At 45.5% G+C, this 21,218-nt stretch overlaps 3 protein-coding genes across 10 annotated transcripts; 2 read left to right on the plus strand and 1 right to left on the minus strand.

Annotated features, from left to right (window-relative positions):
* Positions 1-31: 31 nt before the first annotated feature.
* On the plus strand, positions 32-3,127 carry st6galnac4 (ST6 (alpha-N-acetyl-neuraminyl-2,3-beta-galactosyl-1,3)-N-acetylgalactosaminide alpha-2,6-sialyltransferase 4). Of its 2 annotated transcripts, none has more exons than XM_027029992.3 (5): positions 32-672; positions 799-939; positions 1,150-1,559; positions 1,942-2,049; positions 2,404-3,127. In XM_027029992.3, the coding sequence occupies exons 1-5, from the start codon at positions 661-663 to the stop codon at positions 2,600-2,602; spliced, it is 870 nt and encodes a 289-aa protein (XP_026885793.2). In that variant the 5' UTR covers positions 32-660; the 3' UTR covers positions 2,603-3,127. The 2 variants fall into 2 exon arrangements, with proteins under 2 accessions (XP_026885793.2, XP_026885792.3); XM_027029991.3 differs by having other exon boundaries at positions 32-556.
* Positions 3,128-5,245: 2,118 nt separating this feature from the next.
* Positions 5,246-16,961, plus strand: st6galnac6 (ST6 (alpha-N-acetyl-neuraminyl-2,3-beta-galactosyl-1,3)-N-acetylgalactosaminide alpha-2,6-sialyltransferase 6). Of its 6 annotated transcripts, XM_081704669.1 has the most exons (8): positions 5,246-5,311; positions 5,449-5,572; positions 6,387-6,448; positions 6,922-7,116; positions 12,136-12,545; positions 13,283-13,390; positions 13,644-13,826; positions 16,830-16,956. In XM_081704669.1, the coding sequence occupies exons 3-8, from the start codon at positions 6,425-6,427 to the stop codon at positions 16,858-16,860; spliced, it is 951 nt and encodes a 316-aa protein (XP_081560795.1). In that variant the 5' UTR covers positions 5,246-5,311; positions 5,449-5,572; positions 6,387-6,424; the 3' UTR covers positions 16,861-16,956. The 6 variants fall into 6 exon arrangements, with proteins under 6 accessions (XP_081560795.1, XP_081560797.1, XP_026885789.2 ...); XM_027029988.3 differs by lacking the exon at positions 5,246-5,311 and having other exon boundaries at positions 5,339-5,572; XM_081704670.1 differs by lacking the exons at positions 5,246-5,311; positions 16,830-16,956 and adding an exon at positions 14,335-14,450 and having other exon boundaries at positions 5,339-5,572.
* Positions 16,920-21,159, minus strand: spout1 (SPOUT domain containing methyltransferase 1). Of its 2 annotated transcripts, XM_027029986.3 has the most exons (12): positions 21,058-21,159; positions 20,810-20,849; positions 20,197-20,316; positions 19,741-19,900; positions 19,522-19,611; positions 19,156-19,205; positions 18,906-19,036; positions 18,500-18,569; positions 18,243-18,341; positions 17,900-18,002; positions 17,610-17,757; positions 16,920-17,081 (listed from the first exon to the last, which is right to left on the minus strand). In XM_027029986.3, the coding sequence occupies exons 1-12, from the start codon at positions 21,103-21,105 to the stop codon at positions 17,010-17,012; spliced, it is 1,131 nt and encodes a 376-aa protein (XP_026885787.1). In that variant the 5' UTR covers positions 21,106-21,159; the 3' UTR covers positions 16,920-17,009. The 2 variants fall into 2 exon arrangements, with proteins under 2 accessions (XP_026885787.1, XP_081560785.1); XM_081704659.1 differs by having other exon boundaries at positions 16,920-17,757.
* Between the last annotated feature and the right edge of the window lie 59 nt (positions 21,160-21,218).

Consider the following 21,218-nt stretch of genomic DNA (forward strand, 5'->3'; position numbering starts at 1 on the left):
ATTCGACTGTCCAATCACCACTTTTGGGAAACCAGACGCGAAAACTCACAATTAACTGTTTACAAAATTATTTTTTAAAACATATTTTAGTTTAGTTCTTTTTTATTGTTAATATTCAACATGGGTAGCTCTGATGTTACTGAGACAGATGAACGTATATTGACCACGGAACTAAGTATCTCGGCCACGCTTTACTACGGAATATAAATATCAGCGTACCGAGCAGCTACTAGAACGTTATCTTACCTTGTCATTAAACGTGTATTGATTTATAACGGTTAACGTTTTTAAATATGTATCATCATGATACATCATGTGTTATATATTTCCTGTGATGTTAGTTTAGATCCCCTCTCGGTTTGACGTAAAACCTTAATCCAAACGCATCCGTTACGCTCCCAGCTAGCGAACCTAAGTTATCTACCTTGTATGGCCGTTATCATCATAGGTGACACATGTCCAGTGTCTGGTTTATCTAGGCGGATAACCCAGCTGTGCTACCTCACGGCGTGTGAGCCTGTGCTGGTGTGTCTGGGCCGAAGACATGAAGTCTCTGGTATGGTGGTCTCGCTGCGTCCGACCCAGTTACGGCCTGTGCGCCAGGGGTTCGGGGATGTGGATAACCTGAACATGTCATGAAACGCGGAGCAGCAAAATCAAATGTCGATATTGGCACGTGTTGTCTGTTTTAGCTGATTTCACTGTCCTTGAGCTGCTTTTGGCGACATTGTGTCACGCCTCCGGTGTCTAGTGCTAGTTGAGTAAAAGGTGTCTTGTACGTCTTGTTCCCACGTTCAGAAGCTGCGCTGGCTCTTAGCTTTCGTCATTTTCGGTGTGGTGCTGTGGTGCATCCGTTTGCTCAGATCAGGAGGTGGCACTGGCAACCTGGGCCTCCGCGGCTACCTAAGAATTCAGCCGACCGGCACATCCGGTTCCCAGGTGTGTCATTTTAACCTCATACATTCCAGGGTTATTATTTAATTATTAGTCCTATTCAATAGCTGCACAAACAATAATCGAAAAGTCATATCTATGTGGCTGCAGGAGTAGGCGGGTTATAAAGGGATATGTGTTCTTTCATTTTATTAGAACTAGTCTTGCCTGTTCACGTGTTGCCGTGGGGTGTGTGCGTGCGTGGTGTCTCCTCAGTCCCTGACGCTGCGCTGCGGAACCTGCGCCGTGGTCTCCAGCTCTGGCCACATGCGCGGCAGCGGCTGTGGCTCGAAGATCAATGCCCATGAGTGCGTGATCCGCATGAACGCGGCTCCGACGCAGGGCTTCGAGGCCGACGTGGGCAACCGCACCAGCGTGCGCATGGTCTCGCACACCAGCGTGCCCCACCTGCTGCGCGGGGAGCCGCTCTTTTTCGGCCACGACGCCGATACGCGCTACGTGGTGTGGGGTCCCGAGCGGAACATGAGGCAGGACGGTAAGGGCCAAGTGTTCAACGCGCTCGCCGCCCTGGCCCGGAGACACCCACCTGCGCACCTGTACGCTGTGAGCAGAGAAAAGGTGCTGTACTGTGACCGCGTGTTCCAGGAGGAGACAGGCAAGGACAGGTGATGTGACACCCGTGCATGCTCACAAAAAACATGAATATGCATTTATATGAAGGTGCTGATGCATAGTCATATAAAACATGAATGTGCATAAATTATGAATATAAAGAGTGCTAAAACATCAATATACAATTGAAATGCGCACATCAGCAGTGTCCAAAGATTTAGCTTGCCTGTTGTTTTTTGTTATTATTAATTATTGAAAAAGAGAAATAAATAAAACATCAACTGTTTCACAACCACAGATGGTATTTGGCAGCTTTATGGATCAGCTGTTAATCATTAATCAAAGGATTTCAGAATGGATGGCTTTTTACTGGCAAAAACAGATACTAATACTAAAGATATTTTATTATCAAATGGATCTCTCTCTCTTTCTCAGGATGAAGTCGGGTGCTTTTCTCAGCACTGGGTTCTTCACTTTGATTCTGGCCCTGGAAGTGTGCGACAGTGTTGATGTTTATGGGATGATGGATGGTTCTTACTGCAGGTGAGTAAAGGAACATCCTGATAACAGCCCTGATAATGAGGGCAAGCTGATCATGCCTTTGTGTGTATCAGTCCTCATAACACACATGGAAACTGGTCGTGGAACGTCTCCAGTGTACAGGTTATACCAAGAGTTCCCATCTCTGCTTCTGCAAGGCCACAGATCCACACAGTCTGGTGATTTTCCTGCTCTAACACTCTTACTAAACCTGCTAATGAACTGGTATAGTTGAGTCAGGTGTGTTTTGAGCTGGGAAATCACCCAAATTTGATGTTTAAGTAATCCAGTAAAATCCCCTTTTTGACTTTAACTTCCCTGATGTGTGTGTTTGTATGTGTCTGTGTGTGCGCGCAGCCTTGCCAACCATTCATCAGTGCCATATCACTACTACGAGATGTACCACCTGGACGAGTGTGCCATGTACAGGCTTCACGAGCTTGCCCAGAGAGGGGGCCATCGCTTCATCACTGAGAAGCACATCTACCGACGCTGGGCCCTGCAGGGAAAACTACATTTCCCATACCCCACCTGGGTGCGTCAGCAGCAATCCTGACCCTGCCCGCTCAGTATGGCAGTTCTTCGGATTGGCCGGAGACCTTGTGGCGCTCTGGGACCGCTGGTCTCACCCCCGTGTCTGGTCCGGGCAGACTGCTATGAGGCCACCAGAAATGGACCAGCCCTCGTAACATTGGTTCAGCCTGAAAAAGAGACGTAAAAAGCAAGTGGGTGTTCAGTTCCCTCTGAACAGCTTTGTGACTGAAGAAGTTGGGAGATTAAGCCCTTCATGGCCATTCAGGTAGAGATTGTTATTAAAGAGTTGAGAGGTCAATGGCTGATGTATAGCAATTATATCATGTTTGTTTGTTTGTTTGTTTGCATCTTACAAAATACAACAATTTATTAATAACATATAATACACAAAACTGCTAACTTAAATGAACATTCAACATTATTTGCATTGCCTCTGTTTTAAATGAACATTTATTTAAACCTGCAATATCTCAATTTTCTCTTGTTTGTTAAGTAGATCTGCAATCTCTGCAGTGCACTTATTTTAAATAAAAATGTATGAACTAAATGTCCACAAGTAGTTAAAAATTCTACATTTCGTATATTTAAATGTAAAAAAAATTTTAAAAATCAGCCAAGGCTGTGCGAAAAAAATCGTCTGACACCGATTATCTCCAAGTGGCAGTTATTTGGCTGACTGATTAATTGGCCAACCATTAATCCTGATTCAAGCTGATGAGAACTAGACTTCGCCCACTGCTCAGACAACCTCTCGACCAGTAACCTGCTTAAAATGTAAATCATCACAGATTTTGGTTCGGTTGCTGCGGCAACCATTTCACCGTTTCTTCTTTCTCAATGGCATCCCTGGTGTCCATGGAAACTGCTTTTAAGAAGGCTTATGACACTCTTCTTGTTTGTAGGGTACTATTTTCTGTGGAAGCACCAAGTCAAACCTGCCTTTTTTCTGAAGAGCAACCTGTGATGCGTAGGGTCAGAAGGGTAGAGGTTGGGTCGTGCACCTGTCAGTGACCCTGCCTGAGAGGAGGCATGAGGTGGTCAGAAGTCGTGTGAGACAGCATAAGGCTACGTAGCGTTATGTGAGGGTCCGCACGGTAGTGTGCAGTTACATGTTACGAAGGGTTAGGGTTATAGCCGGCTGAGGGGACTTAAGCCCATCATATGTGACATTACACTTCATGAAGTGAAGTTACTCAAGGTCATGTGAGGTAGTAAGAAGTTGTGTGAAGGGTGTTATCTGAAGCTAAGAGCAGTTAGATCATGTTTTGTGAGGAACCCGCAAGGTTATGCAAAGCTCTGTAACGTTCTGCGATGAGGTTACTTGACGTTGCGCAAAGTTGCGTAGTATTACGGCACGTTGCGTGAGCTTGTGAGGCAGCATGTAGGATTGTAATAATATTTCGAGTTACGTGGGGTTGATAGCTGTATTGCGAGGATACATCAGGCTACACAATGTTGCGTTCAGTGTGTTTGTTTTTTAGTTTTAAATGCAGGATAAGATGATTGCTGATAATCTTCATGTTCACGTGAAGTCACCACTGCTGTTCTGCGCTGAAAGTCACGCTTCCATGCTGCTACTCCCCCCGGCAAGTCATGTTTTCTTGCTCTCTTGCCTCAGGCTCTAATAAATGAAAGACATTCGTCATGTCTCAACAGCTGCAACACAGCATGCACAGAGCAGCTTCTGTGATCTACAAATGATGTGTCTTTGAGCACTACAGGTATGGAACTAATGAGTTAGACTTGTAGATCAAGTAAAGTGTACAAACCTGTTTCATTATAAAGGCATTATACAATCTATCCAAACATACTACATCACTGTTATATATTAACTGGATTTATGGATTTTATTTTAGATTAAAACACTGGACTTTCAAAGCATTCATTGTCATGTTAAATGGAGTATTGATTGATATATTTACTGTTATACATACTGTATGTTGGGTTATACAAACAAAAAAATACTGGATAAATATGTTATAATAGCACTTTGTAATTTAAAAGAAAATATATTGAGTTTTCAAATTGGGTTGTCAATTTCTAATTAATATGCTTTTGGAGAACTGTTTCAAATGTCAGGAGTCTAAATGCAGAGATTAAGAATATCAAACAACGCATTCCTATTGTGTGTGTGTGTGTGTGTCTGTGTGTGTCTGTGTGTGTGTGTGTGTGTGTGTGTGTGTGTGTGCTTCATACATTCTTGTAGTTATTTTAGTGTTTTAATTTGTAAATCAGAATTTCCATCATACTTAACTGCCTCAAAGGAATTGTTTTATTTATATTTTTCAGGACTTCTTTTTACCTGTTAGCCGAAGGAATGCTTGCATTTTGGAAACCCAATGTATTTTCTTTTAAATCACGAAGTGCAATTTTAACATATTTATCCACTTTTAATGTATAACCCAGCATTGATTATGTACAACAGTGAATATCATTACATATTTTATTTAACATGGCAGTGAGTGCTTTGAAAATCGTAATGTAAAATAAATGCGCAGTGCTTTACCTCTTGGGATTTTAATGTTTGAAATCCCAGCGTCACTGTGAACCATCTACTGCCACTGTGTTGCATTTGGGTTTGTGCCTACATTTTCGGGAAATGAAACTGCGCGACCTCTTTTATTACGAGCCGTCGTCGTTTCCACTACCGGGGCTTTTTCGTTGGCCGCTTTATTTACGCTCTGCAAAATCTTGGAAAAAAAAAAAAAAAAAAAAAAAAAAAGTTGGACTGGTGCGTGGCCTACTGTAACTGTCATCTCTTGCTTTCGCAGTGTGTGTTTGCTTGCTTGTCGGTTTCCAACTTGCTTTTCATTACATTGCATGTTGTTTTCTTTCCCCTTAAGCAGTTTTTATTTTTTGTCCCGGTAGGTGGGCTCCGTCTGGCTGCAGCCCCTCGATGACGCAGACGCGACCACTGCTTTGGAGGCGAAGACGCACGGAGCTCTTAGGGGCTTAGGATGCGCCAAACACACTCCAGCGCAGCGTCGAGTCGGTACGTGTCCCCGGGAGGAGTGCGCCATTGCTCAGATGTGGGCGTGCTCGGTCGCCACCGCACGACCGCATTCCCAGCGCCTTTGTCCGGTCGTGCGCAGCATTCGAGGTCGCTTTCCTGGACGTGCGTTTACGGGAACGCGTCTATCTTTGCGCCAGCGTAACACGCTTGAGAGCAGGTTGTTCGAAACGCTTTTTGGAATGGACATCTCAGTATCTGCTAATGTTGACCAGATAGGGGAGAAACGCTGATTTATTTATTTGCTGAGAGCGGAGTCAGTACCGTTTGTCAGTCGGTCAGCGGTCTCCCGGGACGCGTGCGATTCTTGCATGGATGTAGAGGCCGTTGCAAAAAATCTTATTTTGGGCAATCGCAGGAGTGATATGTGGCGAAAAATACAATAACAACAACAACAACAACAACAATAAAGTAAGACGAACAGTAGCTATTGATTAGTTGTTAGCCATTTAGGCTATTATTTGCCTAACAATAGTAGTGCCAATAATATATTTGTGAGTGGGGATATTCGTGATAGCATATCAGTGTTATCAATATCATATCAATGAGTAGTCTATTTTGAGATCTGTGCTGTATTGCAAGGCATATTTCATAGCAGTTCACATATAAATCCAACCCAGCGGATTACTGGGTTGGAGCGACTCCCGAATCACATTCTTGGTGACAGGCTGTGGTTTTACCACCTTCCTTTTATACTAACGACGGCAGCCAACACAGACGTGAAAATGTACATGTGGATCAGAGTACGGAGACCTCGGGGCTGACGTGTTGGGACGTACCTTCTATCTTGCTGTAGGTATGAAGCCATGTGACTGAAGGTCGGGAGGCCGAAGAATGGCGCTGCGATTTGCGGAAAAGGTGAGGGCGTATTTACACAGCTCCGCCGACGCTTTGGACATTCGCTCCGCTAAAATCGCACCAGTCAAAAGGATGTTGGCAGCACCTTGCTTTTAGAAACAGTCACACTTCTTTAAACGACAATTATTATTAATAAGACCCACACTGAATATTAAAATAGAGACTGGAAATTTAAATGTATTTTATTGTCCATTTCTAAACAGTTCATAAAATGACAGAACGGACGACTTTCTGAGTTTACTGTATAATCTTAAAGTTGTCATCTTTTCAGGCAGTGATATTGCAGTGTTCTCACAAGATGCCATTTTAAAATATAGATCATTATACTTAACAGCCAATAGGACAAAGATATGCAATATAATTAGTTCCGAGTGTCATAAGTAAGTAATAAACACTAGAGTACAGAAGGGTGCTCCAGTGCGTTGAGCAAACTTCACTCAGACCTTTCCGGTGCGCCTTCCCCTCTGTTACAGGGGCATCACAGCCAGCGCATGGCGATCTTCGGCGCAGTGTTCATCATCACCACCCTCCTCATCCTCTACAGCTCCAACAGCGGGAATGAGCTGTATGGCTCTTTGAGGGTGGGGACGTTCAGCGAGACCATCAGAAACACCAACCTGAAGAAATGGGCCGGCAAAGAGGGATACATCCCTGTCTACGGAAACAAGGTAAGGCCTAGGGGCCGGGGTGAAGGGTCACGGAGGCAGCAAGCAAGAGTGGAAGGAGAGGTTATGGAAACAGCAAGGGTTCATATTTCTAAAAAATAAGGAATTTTCTTTATTAAACTCTTTCATTGTACTGTTGATTGAGCAAGGCAGAGAAATCATACACAGAAAGACAACCAGGGGTCAGGAGTCAGATACAGGAACATATGCAAGACATGTTAGGGTGGTAGAGATGAACAGGGCTGAGATCCTGTGGGACCTCCAGATCCAGACACATAAGCAACCAACCAACCAGACACTGGACAAGATGACAGATGAAAGATAACACATGTGGCAGTCCCACCTGATGGAAACGGCCAAAGAAAGGAATATGACGAATGGGAAAAATGGAGAGAACGTGGAGGGTTAACAAGGTTGACCCAGTGGTGATGGAGGCACTTGGGGTTGTGACCCCTCAACTGGAGGAGTGGCTCCAACACGCCCCAGGAATGACATCATCAATCTCAGTCCAGAAAGAGGCAATCCAGGAACAGAAAAAATACTACACCACACCCCAAACTCCCATGGCAATGTATACACACTATATATATATATATATATATATATATATATATATATGAATATATATATATATATGAATATATATATATGAATATATATGAATACGTATTCATATATATATGTGTGTGTGTATACATACTTCACCACACCCCAAACTCCCAGGGCAGCGTTAGAAGAACTGAGTGCGAGGAAAGAGACATCACCACCCACAGGAAGGCTGAGACAGGACATTTTATTTTTTATATAAGTACTAAACATTTGAGTGAAGTACACAAGTTTCCATAGAAACAAGAGGTTTCAGACAGAGGTGTTTCATCCATTGTGCTATTGAAGTATGTTTTCTACCAGCGGCCCTGGAGTTTGAGGATGCGATTTTGCTGTGTGTGTAACAAATATGGTCTCTTTCATGGTCTCCCATCTTCTTCAATTTTCATATATGTGTGAATGAAACATCTTTTACTGTGAATAGTTAAAGGAGTAGGAGATGAACTTCTCTACAAAATGCATAAAGTTAAAGATGAAATGTCCTTAATCCTTAAGCAAGATTAGAGCAATGTTTTTGTGATTTGAGCTCTCGGATAAACTTTACTGAGGTCTCAGGCACTCGATGAGCTCGTCATAGCTGCGGCTTGTTCCCAGTCATCGATAGGATGAGGATGAAAGGTGATGCAAATGTCAAAGCTTTAGAAACATCTGACTCCTCAAACCCTCTCCCGACCACCCGTGGAGATGGACTCAGAGCAAAGATAGAACATTAAGATAACCGAAGGCCGCGCAGCAGGAGGAGGTTGGCGGGGCGACCGGAGAGGTTTCAGCAGTAGCCTACCTGTGGTACTGGGCCACACACTGAATTAAACGTGCACAGCCCAGCAACTTTGATTGCTAGTCGGGGCAGAATTGTGCATGGTTCTTTTTTGGGCTAATATATGTTGCTGGTAGGGTAAATGGTTCTAAGTGGCTAGCCTGAACATGTATGCATTAGCATTCTGTGTGGTTGACCTGCTTTGAAATACTAGCATGGGCCAGTTTCTTCTGCTGGGTCCTTGGAGCGAACACAGAAACTGTAGTAAACCCGTGTGGTGTTAAATAAATGACGTCCCGAGCCAATGTCAGAGATTGGTACCGGGGGCGATCAAGGCATTTCTTTTAAACTACTGGTATCGGCTTTACTGAGCACGAACTTAAGACCGACCGTTTGTTTGAGGTCAGCGGTCACACAGGCGTCGTAAGAGGAGGTCGTAGTTCATGGCGCGATGCAGATCAAATGTCTGCAGTGTATAAAGAGGACAGCCACGTGCTTTGTTTGTAATCGCGAGGTGATAGTAACAGAGCTGCGTTCGATACTACCAATTTGATACTTAAAAAAGAAACACGCAGCAGAATACAGGGAGTTTACTCAGGTTACCCAGGCAAAGGCAACACATGCTAGAAACATTGAAAAGAGAGACGTTTTCTTCAGACAGTCACACGGCCAAAAAGAGAGGATGACCTCTGACCTCACTTTGGATGACCAACCTATCGCTGTGGTTGAAAATACAGGTTTTCATCATTTTTAGGTGCTGTTAGGTTCACGGTACGCCCTACCCTCTCGACACTACATTTCCAGTTTGGCCCTACCGAACCTTTACAGCAAGGTTTACAACCACCTACAAGGTCATTTATCAGATGTGACTGGCTTTACCACAGATATTTGGAGTTCTGGCGTTTTCCTGATGTCATTATCTAGACTCACAGCGCACTGGATGGACTAGTTTTACTACTGCAGTGCGGCGCTAAGAGGAATTTATACAAACTATTCATAAAGACATGTTTTACACTTTGCTTGCACAGCTGCTGACAGACTACAATTTTGAACCCCTCTCTCTCTCTCTCTCTCTCTCTCTCTCTCTGTATATATATATATATATATATAATATTCAAAATTGTAGTCAAGTAAACTGGGTTTCAGAGGCCCATCATCAGCTGTGCAAGCAAAGTGTAAAAGATGTCTTATGAATAGCTTGTAGAAATTCCTCTTAGTGCAGCATTACATTAGTAAAACTACAACATTCCACTTTAAATAAAATGTTGTGTGCAAGCAAATATAAGCAAGTATTCCCAGTATCACCATTATGCCCTAATGGAAATCTGCTAAATGCACAGTTCTGAAAATGTTCTGACAATCTACTAGTTTCAGTTTGGTTTATTTGTCATGTACATAGTCATACATGGTATAACTCGCAGTGAAATGGTTTTGTGAGTGCTCTGTCCAAACTGAGGAAAGAGTTAGGGGTGCATTAGGAAAAAATAATATATATATTATTATATAACACAAAAAATATATAACCATGTATGTACAGTATATGTATAATGTGTGTATATACACACAATGTACATGTGAATATGTTTCTTCAGATATTCCATCTCCTAATATTTGGTTAACACAGATTGCTAATGACTTCCCACTGGAAAGCCACCATAGATACCACAAATTTTACTATAGATTAATTTCTGAAAACCAATAAATATATGTTTATCAAAAAAGAAATGGCAGTTAACGGGAAAGATGGAGGTCAAGTTGCTATCTGGGAGTCCAAGAAAACGTTCTTGGATAACTGCTCGGAGGAAACGTTCTCGGATAACTGCTCAGGGGATTGCTGGAAAGGCAAATCTTGGTCCCTACACAACGGATCCAGACTCCATACTCTGCACAGTAGGGAATACTCTGGGGAGATAAATGGAGAAGTCTTTTTTTTCACCCTACCAAAGGACCGTTCGTAACCGTCGGAAAATAACCTGCCAGTCCCGGCGGTCTTCCGCCAGCGTCCATATGGCCAAACCAGCAGGCGGCACCAGCAGGCACTGACCCCCTTCCCTACCTCCCACGCCCCTGAACCAGTGGCCAGTAGAGAGCCTGGTGTAATCAGCAGACTCGTGCGACTTCTCCAGCATCAGGCCCTCTGCCTCCAACGCAGCGTTGTCATAACTGCAGGCTTGTTCTTGCAGGATCACCCAGCCGGTAGCACGTGCAGTACATGACCGGTGTCATTCAACTTTGCACCCCATCGTAATTGCGCCTGCTTCCTCATAAGTGTAAACAATGTCTGCTGTTGCACCTAGGTACCATGGGGACATTCCTTGCTCCACTTTATCAAGCTGTGTACTAAAATAAGCAGTTGGCTGAGTCTGAGTACCATTTGTAGAACAGCAGCGTTAGGACAGCATTCACGCTTCGGAGGGGTGACTCCTTGTTTCCGCTAGCAGTCCAGCTTCTGAACGGCTCTTTAATAGTTGTGCTAATCCCTTCTCCTGCTGCTCTCACTTCGATAAGACCTCTTCACGGTTTGGTTCACATGTCTGCACTTGTCCTGCTGATTTAAATGACGAAGGAGCGTTCAAAACTGGTAAAAGGATTACAGGCTGGGGGTCCGATCCAAAAAGACAAATACACAAGCAGATCCAAATGGCCAGGAATCCCGAAACAATATACCATGAAAAGGGTCGAGAAGAGCAGGCCAGTCAAAATAGAAGGAACACTCGGTAAGCACAATGTGGCAGTAATGTTGATAAATGTGGCAATACCTCCCACCGTAATGAAAGAACAAGCAGGTCTGAGTAGAACTGAGGTGGAATCAATAGAGCGAACTAGTGAGCGATAGTGATGGCCCGAACGTGTGATGTCAGCGGGGTCTTGGAGTGTAGGAGTGTAGGAGTGTAGGGTCCCATGACACCCAGCTGCAGTTCTGGGAATATTTGCATTGTCTGTGTGAATCCAGGTTACTCCCTTAGCGGCTTTCATAATTATCGTTTGGAATACCTTTTAATCCTAAATTCTCTGGCCAGTTCTACTGCTGCTTCCATCCAATCTGATTCTCCCTCCACTCTGACTGAGCGCTGACTTCGCACAACTCCTGGATGAGAAGAGATCCACCAAAATGTGAGCCACTGAATGGAGATTCTTTTTACCCAGCAGTCAGTGTTCACAGAATCCAGCAAGTCTCAAGAACAGAAGTTTGTTGTGGTACATTATATACTGGAGAAAGTTTACACTATAACATCTGTAAACCATTTCACTGCGAGTTATACTGTGTATGATTATGTATGTGACAAATAAACCAAACTTGAAACACAGCGAGAAAATAGAAAACTGAAAGAAACATAAGGTAAATGTCACTGCGTGTTACTACTATGGAATACACCTGTTATATCACTGTAGAATTTTTCACCTGGATTTTCTGATCACACAAACAGTTCATCAAAACCCTTGAAGTTCCGGTCCTAAAGTGTAACCACCATCCTTTAACATGCTTTAACCGTGTGCATGTTAACGTTTAATCATTTCCATTATGTTCGTTTTCCCAGTAGATTCCCACACTGGGAACTGTATTGGAGGTTCAGAACATAATATAAGACAACAGTAAGAAATCACTACTGAAATTCCGACTGTGTTGTTTGCGTGTGTTGTTTGCATGTGCGCGTCAGAGCATGACCCTGCACTGTCATCGCTGTGCGCTGGTGACCAGCTCCAGCCACATCCTGGGCAGCGGGGCGGGGGAGGAGATCGACCGCTCCGAGTGCGTCATCCGCATGAACGACGCGCCCACCTCGGGCTTCCAGCCGGACGTGGGCACGCGGACCAGCCTGCGCGTGGTGGCCCACTCCAGCGTGTTCCGTGTCGTCCGCAAGCCGCAGGAGTTCCTTAACCGCTCCGAGAGCCTGTCCGTCATCTTCTGGGGCCCGCCCACCAAGATGGGGCGGGACGCCAAGGGGCCGCTGTTCCGGCTGATCCAGCGTGTCAGCGCCACCTACAGCAATGTCTCCTCCTTCACCATCTCCCCGGGCAAGATGCGCAAGTTCGACGCCCTCTTCCAGAAGGAGACTGGCAGAGACAGGTAGCATCCTCTTCCAGCCGTGACGCGTGTCTCTGAGATTCTGTTCCGCTAGTGTCTGATTCAGCTCATTCCGTGAGCGGTGGTGGTGAAGTATCTCATAGACAAGATAGCTAAGATCAGAACTGGTTTAGTTGTTTCCATTTTGCAACAGCACACAGTCTAATGCTCAGACCCACTGCACTGGTATGAGAAGCTGTAGCATTGCACTGGTATGAGAAGCTAACAAAAAACCTCCTGGAAAGTAAATTAAATATAAACAGAATACCACATGGAAATTAGAACAAGTTAAACACCAAGTTCACCGAGCAACAGGATTGTAACTTAATTTTGTTTCACGGTGGATCTCCTAAGGTGGATTTCCTTGTGTTTTTACAGTGAATTCAAATCTGTTTTTAGAATTTTTCTCACTGTTTTTGTAAGGGCAATTAAATGTACATTTATTCTATATTCGTTATTACACTTCAAATATGTACAAACATAGTCTAAAATGTATAGGTGCATGATTTGTGCCTTTATTTGGTCTCAGGCCTCTTCAGTGTCTAGCAGTAGTCTGGCAGGATGGAGGGGCTCCAATTTCCTTAGTACTGCTTTTCCATACTGTACCTCATTTGCCTTCGGGAACCACTGCTATACATTAAGACTATATGGTATATGTATACTGGAATAAAAAATCCCCTCTATTTGTTCACCAGTAAAATTTGCAAGATTTATGTCAAGCCTGTTTCCCGTATTCTTAGACAGAAGTCTCAGTCGTGGTTGAGTACCGGTTGGTTCACCATGGTGATCGCCATAGAGATATGTGACAATATCAAGGTTTATGGGATGGTGCCTCCCAACTACTGTGGGTAAGACGTTTTCTTGCTTTCTGAATAGCGCGAGAATGCACTGCAGAGATTGTGTTCCATGTGTTGTTTCTCCTGTCCATTATACATGCTGTTTACCTTCCTGAGAATTAAAAACTGAGTTTGAATGTCAGGGGGTTATAGTAGAATCTAAGCACCTGTTCTAGAATGTCACAGAATATAATGTGTTCTACAGTGTCATAGAATTGAATGTGTTCTAGAATGTCACGTGACAGTTGTGTTCCGCTGGCTACAGGAGGCGTCCCCAGCCCAAGCGCATGCCGTACCACTACTACAAGCCCAGAGGGCCGGACGAGTGTGTCACCTATCTGCAGAACGAGAAGGGTCGCCGTGGAAACCACCACCGCTTCATCACGGAGAAACAAGTGTTCGCTCGCTGGGCCAAACTCTACAACATCACTTTCGCACACCCCACCTGGTGAGAAACTGAGCCAGCGTGGCTGCCAGCCCTGCTCTCGAGTTCTCGTGAGAAATCAAGCCGAAATGGCCACCAGCTTCCCTCACAGCATAGTGGGAAACTGTGACGCTCAATTTAAGTTTAAGCCCAACCAAACATCCGACCGTCTTGCCTGTCCAGGCCGATGAGTTTTCTTTAATGCCCTGAGTCTAAAGAGAGATTCATCCAAAATAGTTACGGTTTCCTCAGCTGAGGCACTGATCCAAAATGTCTGCTGGTTACACATACATCATCAGCTCAGACATTGATCCAAAATGGCCACTGGTTTCACATAGCCAGTAAAGTAAACAGCTAAATCACCAAGGAGCCCAAAGGTGTAGTAATAGGAGGGTGGACAGTACACCTTTCTGTGAGGTAGAAAGGAAACACTATTTAATTTTTTTTAAAAAAAACACTGTTTTTGGATTTTTGTCATACACATTTTTGTCAGTCTAACAGTGAATTTTAAAATTTTGTCGAAAACAAACAGAATCTCCAGAAACGGCCAAGCTGAAGAATTGCGCTAACTTAGATAAGCCTGTGTTCCAGACACCAGTGACCAACCACACCGACACAAACAGGTCTGAGCTGCATTTCATTATCGAGGTGTTAATGTGTTTGTTATATTTGCAGTTCAGCCATTCTAAAATCTGGCAAATATTTCAACACATTACATCTTATTTCAAATGTGTTTCGTGTGATATAGGTAAACATTTTATGAGATATTAGAATTTTATGAGATATTAGAATTTTGCCATAATCTACAAACAGTGCTGAGCACTTTCTATTTGTTCATTTGTTTTTTTTGGAAAACAGTATTTTTACACATTTATACTATTTTGGAAATGCCCTAAAAAGAAAGTGTCAAAGGCACAAAAGAATAATGTACAAATTTAAAAACAGAAAACCATAGAAAACTACACATAATATTTATCTGTAAGTACAAATAACTTTTTAAACCACATTATAGAAAACATCATGCAGTATTTATATCTGCAAGTCCAAAAACTTTCCACCAAACATCAACTCGATTTTGAGCATTTTCTGAAGTGCTTGTGGTGGTGTCCTCTAGAACAGATCAGGGCTGTTTTTTCCAAAACAGGATCGATACCGTCTCCTGGGGGCGTTATTAGAAAGTGGTAGTCTCGTTACAGTCTCACCATGAGATCACTTCTATAGCCTGCGAAGGGGGAGGAGAGGAGTTGATAGTAAAGTGGGGCAGTTTCAGTGCCAACGACCGCACGCTGACATTTGGGAAAATTGCTCCAGCTTGAGCGGGCTGTCGGTGCTCCGAATCTATTGGTTAGAAGCAGGGGGTAATGACTCAGAGTCCATTGTCTGTGCCAAAAACACAATCACTGCCCACGCTCATGGACATCACTGCCCGCGCTCATGGACTGTCTAGAGAGGACAGCAGAACCAGAGCAGCTCCCTGACCAAGCACTTCAGGATTCTGGGACTCGAGAGTCACTCTCTGCGCCTGGCCGGTTCGCACGGCAGGGACAAACTGTAGCAAGGCCGACGGCTTGAGCACAGCCCGGGCGGCTGGTCATGGATCTGGAGGGTGTGTGTTTTCTCCTGTGATCTGATTTCCAAAGGCAGAAACTAACAGCACGTTTAGTACTGAGCCTGCAGTTTAAAGCAGGGCTTTTCTGCAGTAGCCTTCTATATAAACACACACACACACACACACACACACACACACACACACAGATATATATATATATATATATATATATATATATAAGAGAGAGAGAGTTTCCCCATCAGTGACATGTAGTGCATAAATTGCATATCATGCATGTGCAATGAGTTCCAGCAGCCTTACTAATGAGCAGTTTGGTTTAGTACCACTATTGGACAGAAATGTGTCTCGTAGTAACCACGAATATGTAAAGTAGCCTATATAAATAGGCGGATTTTTTGTTGTAGTTTTTATTTGACTTTATGAATTATGTTAATTTTGTTCATGCGCTTATTTGTTATGGCATATATGATATATGATGTATATATCAGTGGTGTGCAAATGAGTCTGAGTGTACAGCACTGATATATATATATATGTGTGTAGGGAGTGAGTGTATATATATCTTTAAATGTCAGTATGCTGTTTCACTTTGAGGTGGCTTGTAGTACCACAAACGCTCTGTTTGGCCAGTGATATTTCTGAGACTGCGCTTAAAGGGGGTTCATTACCCCTCCCACTGTGAGCATTGCCTTTGTCTGCTTATAATGCCTTGACCTATATGAGCTTCTGACGTTTCAACCCTGAACTGGCTCAAGTGTAAATACTCCGGGCATGGTTGCGGAGCTGATGCACCTTAAAGCAGTCTGGGTGGACGGACATCACGCTGTAGCGTTTCTCACGCAGGGCGGCGCAAGGAGGTCATCTACGCTGACCGATGAACTGAATGACTCGCGTTAGAGTGACAAAGAATCTCTGCGATGTCGCTCTGAAATGAACAACCGCTGTGGAGCAGGCCATTCGTCCCATTTAAATGTGCGGAAATACTGCTCACATGACCCACTTCAATTCAGTAAAACACTAAGACTCTGATCTTCGGTCAGCCTGTTGGCTGAAGATCAGGGATTTATTAATTAAAGCGGATTCCAGTGCATTGCACAGCATAGAAAGGGGCCCTGTCCGCAATGTCTCCCTGCTCCCTTGGTGTAGGGGCCCTTTACCTCCCTGCTGGGGGTTAGTTGCTGAGTGGGGATTGGAGAACAGTCAACTGACTCCAGCACTCTTATAAGAGCAGGGTGCTCTGTGGTAGGGGCTATGCAAGGAGGCCAGAGGGACCAGGCCTGGGAGGAGGAATGAGACACGATCCAAGACGGTCTTGCATATTCTGACGGAACCTTTATGACAACACCTGTGTGTTGTGTTTGACGATCTCGAATGTCCTCTGCATTGTGTGTCTTCAAATATATACATGTTGAGAAAAAAAACCCACACACCTCTTTCTTTTTTCATCCCCCCCCCAGGGTCGGAGGCATCGTTGCAGAGATTTTATAGATACGATGACACCAAACATTACACTGCTATATACATGTTACAAAACATTCAGTAAAAGACACGGGTGTGTAGGCTTTGGCCCTGTCGTACATAGGAAACTTGGTTCTTGTAGCATTCTGAGACAGTGGAAATGTCACTGGCTGCAGTCGTCACTGAGTCTGCTCGGAGAAAACTGCTGCGATTTTCTGCCGTAACGATGACAGGGAGATCAAAATAGCCTCCTGTGGAGAGAAAGAACGAGTTGGCGAGTTTGGAACCTGGGAGGTATAATGAGGCTACCCTTTGCTCACTCACACACCTGACTAGCTCTTTTTGGTCCACTGCACTCTCATTCCCACCCCTTGGTTCAGAACACGACCGCGCTGCACTGTCTGGAAAATCACCCAAGGCCGACTTCCCTTTATGATGCAACGACATTCAACTTTTACAACCACTTTAACAATCGAGGAGTCGCGCTCATATGCCGCAGTCAGTAAAAGCCAAACCGAGACCTGTGGTTCGTGGAACACCGCGTGAACAGGCACTTCATCTGCACCTAACAAACTGGCCAAAGACGTCAGTTTGGAAACTCCTAATGTGCTACAGAACTAGGCTGAGTCCCCAATGGCTCCCTACTCCACATACAAGTGCACTACACAAGGTGAGAAATAAAGGCTTATTAATGGCTTCTGCTCCCTAGGCAGTGCACAGCAGAAAGCTCCGCCCATGCCAATTTGCCCTCCGCTGCCTTTTGCTCCACCCCCCCACACCTCTGTGCGGATGGTGCGGCTGCCCTGGGTGGGGCACGTGTTCAGGTAGAGGTCAAAGAGCGCGCCGGGGTCAGTCACGTCCAGGTTTACATCGGCGTCGACGCTCGCCTCGAGACCCTGCAGACCTCCAAACACCACCAGCGTGTGCCTGATGGGAGAGTGGGCAGGAAGAGATATCAGTTCTCCACTACATGAGGTGCAAAATTCAGAAAAGAACATCTGCACAGACACCAAGGGGCAAACGGACAGAGACCCAGCATTCGAACACGCACACATGCACCATCGCTCACCTGAAAGGGGGCAGATGAGCATGGTCAGCATTATTGCCCTTTTCAGACGTCCCTATGGTCAGATCATAGCCGTCTTTGAACGGACACTCTGTTATCACAGCACCTGGGAAATGCGCAGGCTCCCGCACACACATTCACACATACAAGGGAGAGAGAGAGAGAGGGAAGCAGAGTGAGTCAAAATTATGGTGAAGTACACAAGGTTGCCGGAGAAACAGGACGATCGGACAGAGGTCCTGGAGGTCCTTCATCAGCTGTGTCCAAAACCTCCCGTTTCTCTGGAAACCTGGATATAGTTAAAGGCAGAGGGTGGCTGGTCGGGGGGTGGGAGAGGTAGACTCACTGAGGCAGGACGCCAGGCGAACACTGTAGCCCCAGTAAAGGCCCCCTTCTGTCCTGGGCACATGGGGGGCCACCACCACTCCTTTATGCACCCGGCTCTCTGCACACACACACACAAACACACACACACACACACACACACACGTGTACACATGTATGCATACAAACACACATACATATATGAACACATTTTATTGAATACGGAATGAAATTAAGTTACAAAGTGTGTGTGCACACGCGTGTGTGTGTTCAATTCACCAGTGTTCTGGCTCTTTATTCGTACAGTCACTCTCAGACCAGGCTGAAGCTGCTTATCAACTTGAACTTCCTGCACAACGAAAACAACGTGGTCATATCCTGCTTTCCGCATGATCTGCTCCTAATATTGCAGTGATGCTACTTCCTGTGGCTTTCCCCTGAGCACAAGATCAGCTGTCAGGTCTCTCTCGCCACCGTCACTCATTAGCCCGCCACTTTATTTCTTCAAATACTTTGGAGAAAAGCAGTAAACTGCTGCTCTCTTTGAGCCTGAAGATCTCAGCAACGGACCTTCAGTGTCACTGATATGCAGACGTGACGGGCAGAGACAGTCTGACCGTGCAGATTACAGTCGGTGATAATCCCCTACGCACGATCCCAAGGGCACGCACATGTGAGGACGCACCTTCCTCATCCCACAGTTGACGAAAGAACCGTTTCCCGCTTTGCACGGTCGGTCAACCACAACTCCCTCCCTAAACTCCACCTCCTCATCCATACGCATGTGATGGGGGCTGTCCAGAGGGTTCAATAAACCTGGAACACACACACACACACACACACACACACACACACACACACACACACACACAACTCAGAGAGCGAGAGAAAGCGATTTTCTGAGAGTCTTAAAAAATAAACACACAGAGGCCCACCAGCAAACTGAAGGTCATGGTGCTTGGGAAAGAACGCCTTCCGCAGGTACCTACAGAGAGAGAGAGAGAGAGAGAGAGAGAGAGAGAGAGACACACACGTCACATCTCCTAAACCTGCTCCCAGCACGCCCGGCTCACGCCCCTGGAGGCTTCGGCCAGCTCAGTCCTGCATGTCAGAATCAGAGGGCGGTAGCTGTCGAACAACAGGGTGTCTCAGTGGTTCAGTGTTAATGGATCAGCCACTAGTTGTCATTATGCAAATACCATCATGCTAATTGGTGGCCTCGTGTGTGGTAAAATCAGCATCCCTCACCAAGCCATTAAACCACAGTCTAGCGTCAATACATATAATGAAGCGGCACTCACTGTGGACACTCCAGGTACTGCAGGATCCTGGCCAGCTGGACGCAGGCCTGACCTTTTTTCCCGATGCCTTTGAACTCCCCCTCTACAGTCCTGCCACAGTCCCGCAGCACCGAGCCAAAGTTAGAGAAGTAGACACAAAGACACACACACCTCATTCACCTGTTCCCCCTGCCTCCTGATCTGCCCCGCCCATTCTCCCCAGCCCCGCCCCCTGCTCACCTGGCGTCTTCACCGGATTCGTCGAAGACGACGACCTCGTCGACGCAGAACACGGCGCAGGCACGCGCCACTTGTCCGGCCAGGTACGTGCGGAGCTCGGGCGACTGCGCGTTGTCCAGCACCGAGCCGGGAAGGGCGATGCTCAACGTGTACTGGCGACCTGCCGGCGGACGACACGACTCTCATCCCGCTCCCCTGGCCAGCATGCTCCACCTGTACTCCACCCGTACTCCACCCATGCTCCAATGTTACATTTAATGTTCCTATACCACATTTATACCCAACAACCAATTCATATTCAGTTGGCTTACACACTACATCGCAATTTACGGTGCACACATAAACCAGGTTCAGATCTCCTCAGTCTAACTCTGCGCATTTCCAGAACTATGTAGCTGGGCTCCAGCTGGTGCTGCTGTAAGCTGCCCCGGGGCCGGTGTGGGGGCATGCCGATACCTTTGGCCTCCATCTGCTGCTCCACCTTCGCTCTCCCCTCCTCCACCTCCACCACTCTGCTTCGTTTCTCCAGCTGCCGTATCAGCTTGTCTTCCTTCCATCTCTTCTTCTGCTCCTTTTCTACGTGACCGGACGCACACACGTTCTCAGTTACGTACACACACCGGCACATATAGTGGTCACTGTCTGACCTCTGCGGAGTGTCGTTAAATCACATCTTCACCACTCCTCTCTGGCAGTCTGCAGTACTGTCATACCAACACGCCTCAGATCAGACTCCCTAGCAGCAGTGACCGACAGCATACTGGCTTCCTCCCTGAGTAACTGCTGGCATGGCCAACTTACCCCTTCATTATTCACACTTACGCTATTGTCATCTACAGATAAAAGGCACGTGCGCATTCATTTTCTTATCAAACAATCAACTAATATAACTTGACAGTTTGCATGAGCATAAAGTGTTTTCTCGTCATTTAAGAAACGGATGTCATGCATGCGATTCCTAGTCTAGCGCGCGACCCCGCGCGCCGTGAGCGTGTTGACCACAGCAACCATCTTCATTCGTTAGCTAACGGCCCCAAATCACCCACAATAAACCCCTGCTTTCACTTACTCTGTGCCTTCCGTCTCCTCCAGTCGATTTTCCCCTCGGTCTGAAATGAAAGTTGTGTTCAAACTGAGTTACTCACACAAAAACACCGCGAGAGGCTTCAGCGCGCTGGCTCTGCTCACGCGAGCATCACCACGAGCTAGTAAAGAGCTCGAGACCCACGACTGCTACGAAATTATAAAACAGCAAAGAAAACAAACAAACACACACACAGTATCATCTCACACTCTCACTCATACACACAAACACACCTCTCTCAAAGAGAGTTTACTCTTCTTAGCCGCTGGACTTCCCGACATGTTCACGTTACGTGTCTCATCCAAATGGTTCCTTAGGCAACGTGAGTGTGTGATATTTTGTTCCAGTGAGTAAACAGCTTTAGACATATTTGTTTAAAACAATACAAACTAAG

This window comes from Electrophorus electricus, chromosome 21 (genome assembly GCF_041902795.1).
Source record: "Electrophorus electricus isolate QZ-2024a chromosome 21, ASM4190279v1, whole genome shotgun sequence".
In the NCBI taxonomy this organism is placed as follows: domain Eukaryota; kingdom Metazoa; phylum Chordata; class Actinopteri; order Gymnotiformes; family Gymnotidae; genus Electrophorus; species Electrophorus electricus.

Excerpts from the sequence above, each read along its gene's own strand:
- st6galnac4 (XM_027029992.3), top strand. Across the intron at positions 1,560-1,941 it reads GAGGAGACAGGCAAGGACAG|GATGAAGTCGGGTGCTTTTC; the intron begins GTGATGTGACAC and ends TCTCTTTCTCAG. Across the intron at positions 2,050-2,403 it reads ATGGATGGTTCTTACTGCAG|CCTTGCCAACCATTCATCAG; the intron begins GTGAGTAAAGGA and ends GTGTGCGCGCAG.
- spout1 (XM_081704659.1), bottom strand. The coding sequence starts at position 21,105 with ATGTCGGGAAGTCCAGCGGCTAAGAAGAGTAAACTCTCTTTGAGAGAG. Across the intron at positions 19,612-19,740 it reads GAATCCGGTGAAGACGCCAG|GACTGTAGAGGGGGAGTTCA; the intron begins GTGAGCAGGGGG and ends GGACTGTGGCAG. Across the intron at positions 19,206-19,521 it reads CAGTACCTGGAGTGTCCACA|GTACCTGCGGAAGGCGTTCT; the intron begins GTGAGTGCCGCT and ends CTCTCTCTGTAG.
- st6galnac6 (XM_081704669.1), top strand. The coding sequence starts at position 6,425 with ATGGCGCTGCGATTTGCGGAAAAG. Across the intron at positions 6,449-6,921 it reads CGCTGCGATTTGCGGAAAAG|GGGCATCACAGCCAGCGCAT; the intron begins GTGAGGGCGTAT and ends CCTCTGTTACAG. Across the intron at positions 7,117-12,135 it reads TCCCTGTCTACGGAAACAAG|AGCATGACCCTGCACTGTCA; the intron begins GTAAGGCCTAGG and ends TGTGCGCGTCAG.